This window comes from Ranitomeya variabilis, chromosome 1 (genome assembly GCF_051348905.1).
Source record: "Ranitomeya variabilis isolate aRanVar5 chromosome 1, aRanVar5.hap1, whole genome shotgun sequence".
In the NCBI taxonomy this organism is placed as follows: domain Eukaryota; kingdom Metazoa; phylum Chordata; class Amphibia; order Anura; family Dendrobatidae; genus Ranitomeya; species Ranitomeya variabilis.
Genome location: NC_135232.1, coordinates 206,607,703 through 206,622,397, shown reverse-complemented (window position 1 = coordinate 206,622,397; position 14,695 = coordinate 206,607,703). Strand labels below are relative to the sequence as shown.

General features: G+C 48.4%; 1 protein-coding gene across 1 annotated transcript in view; it reads left to right on the top strand.

The window, feature by feature from the left end:
• Nucleotides 1-14,695, top strand: part of LOC143809043 (phosphatidylethanolamine-binding protein 1-like) — a 45,270-nt gene that overhangs the window by 12,722 nt on the left and 17,853 nt on the right. The window contains exons 2-3 of the mRNA XM_077292214.1: nucleotides 2,508-2,617; nucleotides 2,742-2,842. Of these exons, the coding sequence (XP_077148329.1) occupies nucleotides 2,508-2,617; nucleotides 2,742-2,842 (211 nt within the window). The remainder of the gene's footprint in view (nucleotides 1-2,507; nucleotides 2,618-2,741; nucleotides 2,843-14,695) is intronic.

The window sequence follows — 14,695 nt, the reverse complement described above, 5'->3', positions numbered from 1 at the left end:
AAACCAGTTACCACTAGAACTTACGGCAAAGCCTGGAGGAAATTCCTATCCACCTCCAGAGTAAAGCCTCAATTACGGAAGTGCTTGAATTTTTACAAAAAGGTCTAGAGAAGGGCCTAGCGGTCAGCACGTTAAAGTTCAAGTAGCAGCCTTAGGTGCACTTTATAATCAGAATATTGCAGGCAACCCTTGGGTAGCAAGATTCATCAAAGCCGCATCTAGATCTAAACCGTTGGTCAGTCAAAAACTACCATCCTGAGATCTGAATCTGGTCCTAGCTGCCCAAACGGGACTCCCGTTTGAGCCGATACACAGCCTCCCTTAAAATATCCTTAAAGGCCATACTATTGGTAGCCTTAACATCAGCCCGTAGAGTGAGTGACATTAAGGCCCTATCGGCAACATCCCCATTCACGAAGATCCTAGATGATAGTTATATTAAAACCTGACCCAGCCTATCTACCTAAAGTGGCATCTCTGTTCCACAGGTCCCAAGAAGTTGTCCTTCTTTCTTTTTGCCCAAATCCTAGGAATAGTAGAGAGGAGGAATTCCACACTCTAGATGTCCAAAGATGCCTAGTCCAGTACCTAGAATCCACCAAGAGCTGTAGGAAGGAAGGATCTCTTTGTTTGCTTTCAGGGACTAAGGGTACCGTCACACATTGAAATTTCCATCGCTACGACGTTACGATTCGTGACGTTCTAGCGATATCGTTACGATATCGCTGTGTCTGACACGCTACTGCGATCAGACACCCTGCTGAGAATCGTACGTCGTAGCAGATCGTTTGGAACTTTCTTTCGTCGCTTGATCACCCGCTGACATCGCTGGATCGTTGTGTGTGACAGCGATCCAGCGATGTCTTCGCTTGTAAACATCGGGTAACTAAGCGCAGGGCCGCGCTTAGTAACCCGATGTTTACCCTGGTTACCAGCGTAAACGTAAAAAAACAAACAGTACATACTCACCCGTCGGTGTCCTTCAGGTCCCTTGCCGTCTGCTTCCTGCTCTGAGTGCCGGCCGGAAAGTGAGAGCAGAGCGCAGCGGTGCTGCGATCTGCTCTCACTGTACGGCTGCACTCAGAGCAGGAAGCAGACGGCAAGGGACCTGAAGGACACCGACGGGTGAGTATGTACTGTTTGTTTTTTTTACGTTTACGCTGGTAACCAGGGTAAACATCGGGTTACTAAGCGCGGCCCTGCGCTTAGTTACCCGATGTTTACCCTGGTTACCCGGGGACTTCGGCATCGCTCCAGCGCCGTGATTGCAACGTGTGACCGCAGTCTACGACGCTGGAGCGATGATTATACGACGCTGCGACGTCACGAATCGTGCCGTCGCAGCGATGAAAATTTCAATGTGTGACGGTACCCTAAGGAAGGGCCTTAAAGCATCCAAAGGCACCCTGGCAAGGTAGATAAAGGAAGCGATAACCCTGGCTTATTTCTCCACGGGGAACACAATCCCGGATGGTCTAAAAGCTTATTCTACAAGGGCTATAGCAACCTCATGGGAAGAAAAGTCAGAGGTATCTATAGAACAAATCTGCAAGGCGGCCACCTGATCATCACCTTTGACCTTCTTTAGGCAATATAGATTAGACTTAAACTCTACATCTGATTTGACCTTTGGGAGAAGAGTCCTTCAGGCTGTGGTACCTCTCTAAGCTTCCATTCTCTGAAATTCTCTCCGTGGTGCTGTCATGGGAGACTGAGAAACACCTGTTATTGGTGAGTAACTGACTTTTCCCAGGATGTCGCCCTTTTCCATAGATGGCTGAGTCTGTATTAGGGCCCCGCTCTATATTTATTCATAGCGCCCACATCTTATCCAGTTCTGTTCCGTTATGTCACTGACTAGGTGCACGTTGTGGTAAATCTGCCCCGGTGGCGGTCATCTTCAGGACAACGTCAGGTTAGAGCTACATAGCACATTCTCATCACGTGTGAGTTGCTATAGCAATAGAGTACAATATATAGCTAGCGGGTGACAAGGATGGGTGCATGAGGCACACAGACATGCAGAACACAAATGGTTTCTATTTCTTAAATTGATAAACTGCAAAGTCCCTGTAAAGGCAAAATAACGTAAGTTCACCTTATATGAATAATCATCTGTTCTCAAGAGTGTGGGGATTTTTACACTTACACTGCTGATTGCCTAGGTTACCGGCCACCCTGTAGTCTGAGGTGGTCGGTCTCTTGGACAAGGAGTGCTCGGCTAATGCTCCCCAGATTGCTGGGCCCAGACACCTTCAGGCCCCGAGCTCCGGCAAAGCTGCATCGTGGAAGACGCGCCGTTCAGAGCAGCGATGTGACTACGACTTGGTACTCGCAGGCGAGCTACACTTTTGAGAAAAAGATTAGATCACCCCTTTTAAAATGGCTGTCCCCTTTAAATAAAACATGTGAAAATACTTTTCCCATAGCCTCAGTAAGTACACCAGTCTCGTCATGTCAGTACATGTATTTGTATTTATTTATTTATTTTTTAACTTGTGAAATAGGTCCAGAACCGTCCAACCAGCATCTCCTGGGAGGGAATGGATGGCAACAAGCTGTATACTCTTGTGCTTACAGACCCTGATGCACCGAGCCGGAAAACTCCCAAATTCAGGTCAGGTTAATGCCCTTACAGGGACATCGTTCCGCCTCAACTTATTTAATTTTTTCACCTGGTGCCATGGCCCATTGCATTGTACAGATGAAGTGACGGACTGTACAATTCTCCTGTGTTTTAGGGAATGGCATCACTTCCTGGTTATAAATATGAAAGGAAACGACATCAACAGTGGCTGTGTCCTGTCTGACTACATTGGTGCAGGTCCACCGAAAGGAACTGGTGAGTGTACCCGTACTGCCCCGGAAAGTTCTCCTGAAGGGAATTGTAGCCTAGTTCTACTCGGTGCGGAGCAGATAATGGCGGCCATCGCTGTAATGTGCCAGATGAGTGATTTATCGGCACGAAGCTGGTAATACAAGGTGTTCCATAAGTCCACTCTTAATAGGACAGCAGTAGCGAGGTTCTTGCTTAATCTGGATAATGTGGTGAAAAGTAAAACCTAAACCCCACATATTACATTAGTCACTCATGGCTGGCGTACAAGTATGTCACCTGCGGCAGGAAATGTACCAAACAAAAGTGACCTGATAAATCCTCGCCGTGGTTTTTTTTTTTTTTTTTTGGGGGGGGGGGGGGGGGTTTTACTACACACGTGGCGCCCCCCCCAATCTTTCCCATACAAGGTTTTAATGACTAGCTATGCTTGGTTTCCTCTTCACGTGGGGCTGTTATGGCACACAGAGGTACAACATATAGTGGTTAAGTACTATCTATATTACAAGGTCACCTTGACGTAGTTGGATTGCTTTTGTACTTTTTGATCAAAGAATGGCAAGTAATTTTTTAAAGTTTACCGCAATATTGGAGTTCATGTATACATTAGTTGCAATGTGCCGATGCACTGTAGTATGTTGGCCACGTAATGTATTTGAGCATTAATTTAATACTAGGTGTGGACCATACACTTTTTTTTTTTTTTTTTTTTTTTGTGAGAAGTCGTTCTCCTGTCAATGGCTGACGTGAGATTTGTGGTATGTGCCACTTGTCACTCATTAAAAGGTGTGCACCTCTTAAAGGGAAGGTGCCACCAGTTTTCTTGTAGTTTGTTTTTTTGTGAAATTAAGCTTAAAATAGTAAATAAAATGTATTAATGCAATGTTTGCACTGTTTGCAAACATTTCTATATGAAAAATATTAGATATTTTCTTACAAATATATATATATATATATATTGACCACTAGGGGGAGCATTTTCCGTTTTAGACCTCAAGCAGCTATAGTGAGACTTACCAGCTTTACTGATAGCTGGAAAATCTGGGCAGTAACTGCTGACATCAGCATTTCCCTCCCCTTTTGGGTGGTCTAATATCCCTGGGGCAGAATGAAGAGCAGCATCACAGAGCAGAGCCATTTTGTGTGTGACTGCTCTGTGATCTGCTATCACCAGCAGTTACTGCATCAGAAGCACAGTTAGTTTATGTGGTGTTTATGGAGCAGCATTGTCTGTGCAGAGCTGTCTGTGACTCATCCCTCAGTAAGATAAGAAGGAGCTCCAGGTCTGCAGTGAATGGCCAGGCATTGTGGAGGGAGGAGAGGGATACATTGTATCAGGTGTCACCTCTCTCTGCAGGCTGGGAATGGAGCTCCTGTGATAGAGAGTAAGTGGAGCTTGGCAGAGAGCACTGGGCTATAATAAAATGGCGGCTAGTCACACCTACAGCAGTGAGTTGTGCAGCCCACAGAGGCGAGCCCAGCTCACTGCTAACACCTCTCCAATGTTAAAGATAGGAGATAATAGACCGGCGCTGACCCTATGTCCATGGGGTGCTGTAAAATGACACTGTTAGTGCCCTGCTACTGCTGCAAAACCAAGATATCAGCCCCCAGTTCCTTCTTTAAACACATATAACACACGAAATCTGTTTCACATGCATTTAAAACTTGGTTATAGCAGCATGTTATGCTACATTACAGTGATTTATTAATGATCTACAAACGCGGTACCTTACCTTTAATGAATCGGGAGCATCTGACTAAACTCGTTTCCTCATCCAGAAGGCCCTTAACTTGATTAACTGGAGCAATAGCTTTAAAATTAGCTGGTAACTGTCAAGGAGCAACTTCTTCCTACCAGCTTAGGCCCCTTTCACAGTCTTGCCGTCAGTCTCAATCCGGCGAATTTTGAAAAAAAACCAAAAAAAACGGATCCAGCGAATGTTGCCGCCAGATCAGTGTTTTTTTTTTTTTTTTTTCTCATAGACTTGTATTTGCGATGGATGGCCTCATGTTTCATCCGTTGTTCGCCAGATCCGTCAAATTATTGATCTGTCGACCGGAGAAAACGGACATAGTAACGTTTTTGTGTCCGTTGAAAAAAAAGACAGCCACAGATTTTTCTTTTTTTTTTTTCTTTTTAAATTAGGATCCAATTAGCTGGGTCAGCTAGTTGGATCTGGCGAAAAAATTGATCCGTCGCATCAGTCTTTCACAATCTGCGACGGATCCGTGTTTTTTTTTTTTTGTTTTTTTTTACCAACATTCGACGGAGTGTGACTGATGGCAAAAAACTGTGTGAAAGCAGCCTAAATTACCAAAATTGGGAGAGGACTGTCTGTCAAGCTAGGCGTGGAGTATCTGGTGGGGTCTGGCTCTTTGACCCTTCTCTCAATTCCAAGACGGCTCCTATTGTATTGCGACATGCCAACACTCTCTCCTGCATCAAGTACAGGGTCACAAATGGTACTGCAGATTCTGGGACCCCTGCTGACTTCATGTCAGGACGCCTTTGGAAATAGAAGTATATTTGAGGTATTTTCCGAGCGGAGTATACATTTCTGCAGGCAGTCTGACTGTAGACAGCCAAAATTTGGCTATGTGCACACTGTCAGGATTCACCTCGAGGTGTTATCACATGACCACAAGTGTGTGATTTGCAAAATTTCGGTCACACGCAAACTAGCTACGCTCAAATGAACATTGAGAAAAGCTGCTAGTCTGCATGTGACTGCCAGTATGCAAGTACAATACTTGTGACACCACAACCACTTGACTGTGTATTGTAGTCAAATCCTGTCAGTGTATCAGTGGTTACATAGAGCAACTGCAAAGAAGGAAGATGAGGATATCTTAATTTTTATATTCTGCAGCACTTTACAGTTTGCACACATTATCACTGTCCCCGAAAGGGGAATTTAGGTTGAGCCCCATCAGTATGTCTGTCTCCACGCAAACACGGGGAGAATATACACACTTCTTGCAGATATTGTCCTAGGGGAGATTTGAACCCAGGGCCCCAGCGCTGCAGTGCTATCCACTGAGGCATCCGCATGGCCTGCGCACCCAATGTTAAACATGGGACACATGCAGATGTAGGCGGAGCTGAAGGAAGAGGTGCAGCAGTGGGCGGGGCTTAACTGATGAAGACGGCTGCCATCCGCAGCCCTGCTGAATGTTGGTGTGAAGCAGCCTAAAGGTACCTTCACACTAAGCGACGCTGCAGCGATAGACAACGATGCCGATCGCTGCGTCGCTGTTTCGTCGTTGTGTGGTCGCTGGAGAGCTGTCACACAGACGGCTCTCCAGCGACCAACGATGCCGAAGTCCCCTGGTAACCAGGGTAAACATCGGGTTACTAAGCGCAGGGCCGCGCTTAGTAACCCGATGTTTACCCTGGTTACCATTGTAAAAGTAAAAAAAAAAAACACATACTCACATTCCGGTGCCCGGCGTCCGCTTCCCTGCACTCCTCCTGCATCCTGTATCAGCGCCGAACATCTCCGGCATCTCCCACAGAGCAGAGCGGTGACGTCACCGCTCTGCTTTACGGCCGGCACTTACACAGGATGCAGGAGGAGTGCAGGGAAGCGGACGCCGGGCACCGGAATGTGAGTTTTTTTTTTCTTTACTTTTACAATGGTAACCAGGGTAAACATCGGGTTACTAAGCGCGGCCCTGCGCTTAGTAACCCGATGTTTACCCTGGTTACCAGTGAAGACATCGCTGGATCGGTGTCACACACACCGATCCAGCGATGTCAGCGGGAGATCCAGCGACGAAATAAAGTTCTGGACTTTCAGCAACGACCAGCGATCTCACAGCGGGATCCTGATCGCTGCTGCGTGTCAAACACAACGATATCGCTAGCCAGGACGCTTCAACGTCACGGATCGCTAGCGATATCGTTTAGTGTGAAGGTACCTTTAGTATGCTGGGTGCAGCAGTTAAGATGGTATCTGTTTTCTATCCTGCAGAGCTCAGTTGTTGAGCGGTGTATAACCTCGTCCACACCAGAGTCCTGTGTACCTTATATAGTGACAGAGGGCTCTAATCGTGTTGGGGCAGGGTTGGATTACCCTCCATGTGCCGAGTTGCCCTGAAATGATAAAATGCTTATCCGCATTAAGGCGTGTTTGTGTGTTTTGTTTTTTATCGGTCGTCCATGACAGCACTACGGAGAGAGGGGATCCGCCCTTCAGGAACAGGAAACCTACAGATGCATAAGGGCGGCACCTCTCCCACGCATCAGTTGGTTTCCTGTTCCTGGAGGACAGGATTCCCTACAGATATGACTCCGTTCATCTATCAACACCAAGGCCGGCTGTCCGACCCAGGTAGCGAGGGGTCTCCTACCTCGGGCAGTGCGGGTCCCTGGAAGCGCCACGGTGGGTCCGGGTAGGACTCCACGACAGTGAGCGGTGCAGGGTGGAGCAGCGTCTGGGGCGGTCTGTCTCCAAGCCCCCCCCCCCCGGGTCCGTTCGCTCTCCTGGGCCTCTGTCTTCCCTACCTCTGGTCCTGTCGGTGTGCAGGCTTCCTGGAGCGCCCCTCTGCGCTCCTTTCGGATTGGAGGTCGGTGGCGCCGTCCCCGGCTTCCGGGCGCGTCCCTGAGCGCGCACTGCCCAATACCGGAAGTGACGCGCGGAGGGGGCGGGGCCGGGACCGGAAGTCCAACGCCGGCCGGCTTTAGCTGAGAAAGCCATGGTCCTGCATGCGATGGGGACAGCAGGGGGGGAGCGGTCAGAGGCGGGGGGGTGGAGCAGTGGCCTGCATGTGGGGGGATGGATTCTGGCCGCACACCTGCACATGTTCCGGGGGAAGGGCTATTTATAGCCGAACAGAACGCTGCAGGGCTGCTTGTGAGCCCATCTGCAGCTATGGATGAGCCGGAAGCTGCCGTCTGTCTGGAGCAGGAGCAGGACAGATCCTCGGAGAGGTCTCATGCGAACCCCCAGGTGAAGACCCGCGGACGCAGTAACCAGGCCAGTCGCAGATCTAAACAGAAGGATCTGGACCGACCCCCCCCCCAGTAATCCGGTACCTACCGCTGCTGCCTGGGTAAGATCTTCGTGAATGTACCCTGATGCAGTCTTTTCCTATGCTTATTTCCGTAGGGGAAAAAATGCGCTGGTAAAGCAAAAAACAAGGAGTGCGCGCTATGCGCTTGCCCTTTGCCAGACGCCTACCCTAAGAGACTTTGTCAGTCGTGTGTACGGCAGACGGTAGGAAATAAATTGATGGGAACACGGATAGCGGTAGCGCCAGATAAATTACATAGCCTTTTTCTCCGCTCCCATAGGTGGCGGAAGAGTCTCCTGATTTCACATCAACCCTTAGGGAGATTATCAGGAAGGAGGTGAAAGATTCCCTGAAATCCCTGTCCCGGCGGGAGCCTTCCAAAAGAAGGAGCCTAGCGCCTCAGATTCGGATTCGTCCGCTGGCCCTAGTAGGGAGAATGAGTCAGACGTCTGTCTCAGCGTCCTCTTCGGAAGAGGAGTCTAACCGTTTCTGTTTCCCGTTGGACCAAATGGACAAACTAATTAAATCAGTCAGATCCACCATGGGGGTGGCTGACGAAAGGCCAGAACTCTCAGCACAGGACCTAATGTTTGGCGGTCTAGACCCTAAAAAGCGTAGGTCTTTTCCGCTTAATGACAAGGTTCAGAACCTCATCAAAAGGGAATGGAAAAAGCCAGAGAAAAAAAGGCTTTTCCACCGGCATTTAAAAGATACCCCATGGTGAACACATGGGATAAGGCGCCGAAATTGGACGCAGCAGTATCCAAGGCGTCTAAAAAATCATCTATCCCCTTCGACGACATGGCTTCCCTAAAGGATCCTCTCGAAAAGAAGGCTGACTCGTTCCTTAAAGGGACATGGGAGATGTCGGCAGGTGCCCTGAGACCTGCTGTAGCTGCGACATGTGCAGCCAGATCGATGATGGTCTGGCTGGATCAGCTAGGGTCTAAATTGGAACAGGGTGTTTCCAGAGATTCTATGTTGAAATTCCTGCCAACAATTCAGAATGCCGCTGCCTTTCTCGCGGACGCATCTGCGGATTCGGCAAGAATGGCGGCTAGGGCGGCAGGACTATCAAACGCAGCATGCAGGGCCCTATGGCTGAAATGTTGGCCGGGCGACCTTCAATCCAGATCCCGTCTGTGCTCTATCCCATGCGAAGGGCAATACCTGTTTGGTCCAGTCCTAGACGAACTGCTAGAGAAAGCCGGAGACGAGAAGAAAGTTTCCCAATCTACCAACTACCTCCTTACAGGCGTCCCTTCGCAGGGAAGAGATTCTTTCGGAGGAGACCAGCCAGAGACCAGAGCAGATGGGATGAGAAAAAGAAGAAAGGTACTGGATTTATGTTTGGTGGTGGAGGACATCAGGAGCCATCCCGTGAGGTCAAAAACCACCCCAATGACTAGTCGCCCCGGTGGGAGGTAGCCTATCTGCCTTCTACCCGGCCTGGTCCAAAATCTCCAGTAGTGATTGGATTTTGGGGTTAATAGCTACGGGTCTGCGGCTAGAGTTCTCTTCTATCCCTCAGGACTTCTTCAGAATTACCCCACTCAGGTCCTCTCCAGCAGAACAGGCGGCCCTGGAAACGGAAGTTCACAACCTGCTCAATAAGAATGTCCTGTCAGAGGTTCCGGAAGGAGAACAGGGTAGAGGATTCTACTCTCCTCTATTCCTAATAAGTAAACCTGACGGCTCCTTCAGAACAATTATTAACCTTAGGGCTCTTAATAATTTCCTGACCGTTCAATCATTTAAAATGGAAACTATTAACACCGCAATAAAGCTGCTGTTTAAAAACTGCTTTATGGTAGTATTGGATTTGAAGGACGCCTATTACCATATCCCTATTTATGCAGGTCACCAACGATACCTGAGGGTGGCGGTAAGGTTGGATGGGGTAATCAGACACTTCCAGTACAGGGCCCTCCCCTTTGGTATATCGGTCGCCCCTCGAGTGTTTACCAAAGTTATGGCGGAAGTTATGGCACACCTGCATGAGTCCAACATTCTAATAATCCCCTACCTGGACGATCTCCTTATCGTAGGTAAAACGGCGGATCACTGTCTGGAACAGTTACATAAAGTGATGTCGGCTCTGGAGCGTCTGGGGTGGTTGCTAAATGTTAAAAAATCACGCTTACAGCCCATGACGTTGCAGCGATTTTTAGGCCTGACCCTGGATTCCCAGGTTCAGGAATGCCGTTTGCCTCAAGAGAAAATTGATCGCCTGCACCTTCAGGTGCTGAATGCCTCTAAAAACCCCACCATGTCCCTTAGAAGAGCCATGTTTCTGTTGGGCTCTCTCTCGTCCTGTATTCCAGCGGTCCGATGGGCCCAGTATCATACGAGGATACTTCAGGGCGAGGTGCTGTTACAACAAAAAAGGTTGGGGGGGGATGTCTGGAGAGCCGGCTGACCCTATCCCAAGACGCTATTGTATCCCTTGGATGGTGGCTAGACCATGAGAACCTGTCCACAGGGGTCCCCTGGGAATATAATGTAACTCGTATAGTCACCTCGGACGCTAGCCCTTCTGGGTGGGGGGCTCACATGGGGGATACATTGGTCCAGGGGCTTTGGGATTGGGATCAGATAGAAATGTCTTCCAACCTAAAGGAGTTAACGGCTGTGGAACAGACAAGGAGTGATTTAACTGCCCATCTACAGGGCCACCACGTGCGGGTATTCTCGGACAATCGGGTCGCCGTGGCATACATAAATCACCAAGGCGGGACTCGTTCCAAATCCCTAATGTGCGTAGCAGATCGTCTATTCCATCTAGCAGAGCAACATCTTCTCTCATTGACGGCTCTTCACATAAGAGGGGCAGAAAACACTACGGCGGATTTCTTAAGCCGCAACACATTGAGGCAGGGAGAGTGGTCCCTGAACGGCTCCATCTTCAACCTCATCGTGAAAAGATGGGGTCAACCAGAGGTAGACCTGTTTGCCACAAAAGAAAACAGGAAAATGACAATTCTGCTCTCTGAACCCCAGAGAAAATCCTCTGTCAGTAGACGCCCTCCTCATAGACTGGAACTTCAGGCTGGCCTACGCCTTTCCTCCCCTGTCTCTACTTCCTCTGGTGGTGAGGAAAATCAGGAAGGACAAAGCCACAGTGATAATAATTGCCCCCTTCTGGCCCAGAAGGACGTGGTTTCCATGCCTGAGGGCTATGTCGATATCCGACCCATGGGTCTTGCCAGACATCCCGGATCTCCTATCCCAGGGCCCAGTCTACCATCCTCGGGCGGTTGGCCTTCATCTGACGGCGTGGATTTTGAGCGGGCGCTGTTAAAGGATAGGGGGTTCTCTCCGGGCCTCATTAACACTCTGCTGAAGAGCAGAAAAATAATCACCACAAAGATTTATGTCAGGATCTGGAAGACGTTCCTTCAATACTCGGGAGTAATAGCTGGTCAGTCAATACCAATAGACCAGATTTTAGAATTCTTACAGAAGGGGTTAGATATGGGGTTATCCCCAAATACACTTAAAGTGCAGGTATCAGCCTTAGGGGCTCTCTTTGGCTGCAACATTGCTGAGAATCACTGGGTCAGATTCATCAGAGCGACAAAACGGTCTAGGCCAATGGTGAAGAATAGGGTCATGCCTTGGGACCTGAACCTAGTCCTCTCAGCCATGACAGAGGCCCCACTTGAGCCAATTGCATCAGCCTCTATTAAAAATTTATCCCTTAAAGTAGCCTTCCTGGTGGCCCTAACATCAGCGCATAGGATAGGCGACATCCAAGCATTATCCAGGGTTCCCCCTTACATGCAGCTTAGGGATGATAGTGATACTATCCCCTGATCCAGCATATCTTCCTAAAGTAGTGTCCAGGTTCCACAGAACACAGGAAATAGTTCTTCCTTCCATCCCTCCTCCCCAATCCTACTAACGATAAGGAAAGGAAGCTACACACTTTAGATGTAAAAAGATGTATCCTGGAATATCTAGCCGTAACTGATCCCTGGAAGATAATGCCCTATTCGTGTCCTATCAGGGTAGTAGGAAGGGTCATAGAGCATCGAAATCTACTTTGGCTAGATGGATCAGGGAGGCTATCTCGCTGGCATACATCTCAAAGGGCAAGCCGGCGCCTGAAGGTCTGAAAGCGCATTCCACTAGAGCTATGGCGGCCTCGTGGGCGGAAAGATTGGAGGTGTCGATCGACCAAATTTGTAAGGCTGCTACTTGGTCTTCCCCAAACACATTCTATAACCACTATAGATTGAACTTGGGTGCCTCTTCTGATCTCTCTTTTGGTGTAAGGGTGCTGCAAGCTGTAGTCCCTCCCTAGTTAGTTACTCTCTGTAATTCTCTCCGTAGTGCTGTCATGGACGACCGATAAAGTCTTAGTTACTCACCGGTTAACGATGTTTTTCGGAGTCCATGACAGCACCTGTACATACCCTCCCGTCTTCTTAAGTTCTGGGTGTACACCTCTTCCTTTATTTATATAATTCACGGGTAGTGAATAGTTAGTTATTGTATCATTGTTTATTATGTATGCTATTAACCCCTTCACCCCCGGAGCTTTTTCCGTTTTCGTTTTTCGCTACCCTCCTTCCCAGAGCCGTAACTTTTTTTTATTTTTCCGTCAATTTGGCCATGTGAGGGCTTATTTTTTGCGGGACGAGTTGTACTTTTGAACGACATCATTGGTTTTAGCATGTCGTGTACTAGAAAACGGGAAAAAAATTCCAAGTGCAGTGAAATTGCAAAAAAAGTGCAATCCCACACTTGTTTTTTGCTTGCCTATTTTGCTAGGTTCACTAAATGCTAAAACTGACCTGCCATTATGATTCTCCAGGTCACTACGAGTTCATAGACACCTAACATGACTAGGTTATTTTTCACCTAAGTGGTGAAAAAAAATTCCAAACTTTGCAAAAAACAAAACAAAATTGCGCCATTTTCCGATACTCGTAGCGTCTCCATTTTTCGTGATCTGGGGTCAGGTGAGGGCTTATTTTTTGCGTGCCGAGCTGGCGTTTTTAATGATAGCATTTTGGTGTAGATACGTTCTTTTGATCGCCCGTTATTGCATTTTAATGCAATGTCGTGGCGACCAAAAAAACGTAAATCTGGCGTTTCGAATTTTTTTCTCATTACGCCATTTAGCGATCAGGTTAATGCTGTTTTTTTATTGATAGATCGGGCGATTCTGAACGCGGCGATACCAAATATGTGTAGGTTGGGGTTTTTTTTTTATTGATTTATTTTGATTGGGGCGAAAGGGGGGTGATTTAAACTTTTATATATTTTTTATTTTTTTTACTTTTGCCATGCTTCTATAGCCTCCATGGGAGGCTAGAAGCAGGCACAGCCCGATCGGCTCTGCTATGCAGCAGTGATCATAAGATCGCTGCTACACAGCAGATTTGCAGGTGTGCTGTGAGCGCCGACCACAGGGGGGCGCTCACAGCCACCGGCAATCAGTAACCATAGAGGTCTCAAGGACCTCTATGGTTACAATGGAGGAGCATTGCCGACCCCCGATCATGTGACGGGGGTCGGCGATGCGCTCATATCCGGCCGCACAGCCGGATGCGGTAGTTAAATGCCGCTGTCTGCGTTTGACAGCGGCATTTAACTAGTTAATAGCGGCAGGTGATCGCGATTTCACCTGCCGCTATTGCGCGCACATGTCAGCTGTAAAAAACAGCTGACTTGTCGCGACTTTGATGTGCGCTCACCGCCGGAGCGCACATCAAAGCGGGGGTCCCGACATGTGATGTACTATACCGTCACATGTCGGGAAGGGGTTAACCTTGGTGGTCCTCTTGTGCTCTGTTAACCAACAGATGCGTGGGAGAGGTGCCGCCCTTATGTATCTGTAGGTTTCCTGTTCCTGAAGGGCGGATCCCCTCTAAGACTTTTTTTTTTTTTTTTTTCCTTCTCTCTGCAAAACACAACTCTGTAAGGCTAGGGTCACATTGCGTTATGTGACCGCGTTTAACGGACTACGTTACACCGCGGCATAACGCGGTGTTAACGTAGTCCGTTAACGCCGCCATAGCCTGTAATGGTGAGCGCGTCGCTAGCGCCCGCCCACATTGGGCGGGCGCTAGCGATGTCGCGTCATTTGAGTGACGGACCTCGGACGCTGCTTGCAGCGTCCGCGGCGCGCCCGAGGTCCGTTCCTCGCTAGTGCAGATCGGGGATCTGCGCTAGCGGGGACACCGAACGCGGACCCTAGGGAAGCATTGCGTTAGCGCAACCCGCTAGCGCTATGCGCTTAGCGGATTGCCCTAACGCAATGTGACCCTAGCCTAAGTAACACATTGCTGTAATCGGGGGCTCTGCGCCAGAATTATGATGCTCTCAGATTACATAGCAAGAATGACAGAATCCTTTTTTGGAGACTGTTACCAGGTCTTTGCTACCTCATTTGAGAACAGCATAATGTAAGGATAAAGGCCCTGATTGCAGCAATGTGACACTTACTGGGCTGTTTGCTGTAGTTTTAAGAAAACTCTGAGTCACCCACAGGAGATCGCTGCAGGTTTGCAAGTCCTCTCATTAACCATGTAGTCCTTGATAATCACAAGCTTGGATTCTTTTTACTTCATGAATGATTTTTTTTTTTTTTTTTTGCCTAGTACAGAGCTGCCAAAACAGAGGGGTAACAAACCTTGATGGCAGATTTTCTGTCTTGGCCACATGACTCCAGGGCAGCAAAGCTTTAACATGTAAGAGCAACACCTTGTAGAATTATTAGTGAGTACTGTATTTTTCGGACTATAAGACAAACGTTTATGATTAGGGGGGAAAATGGGGGTACGTCTTATAATCCAAACACTGTTCTTACCGAGGGGTCAATGCTGTGGG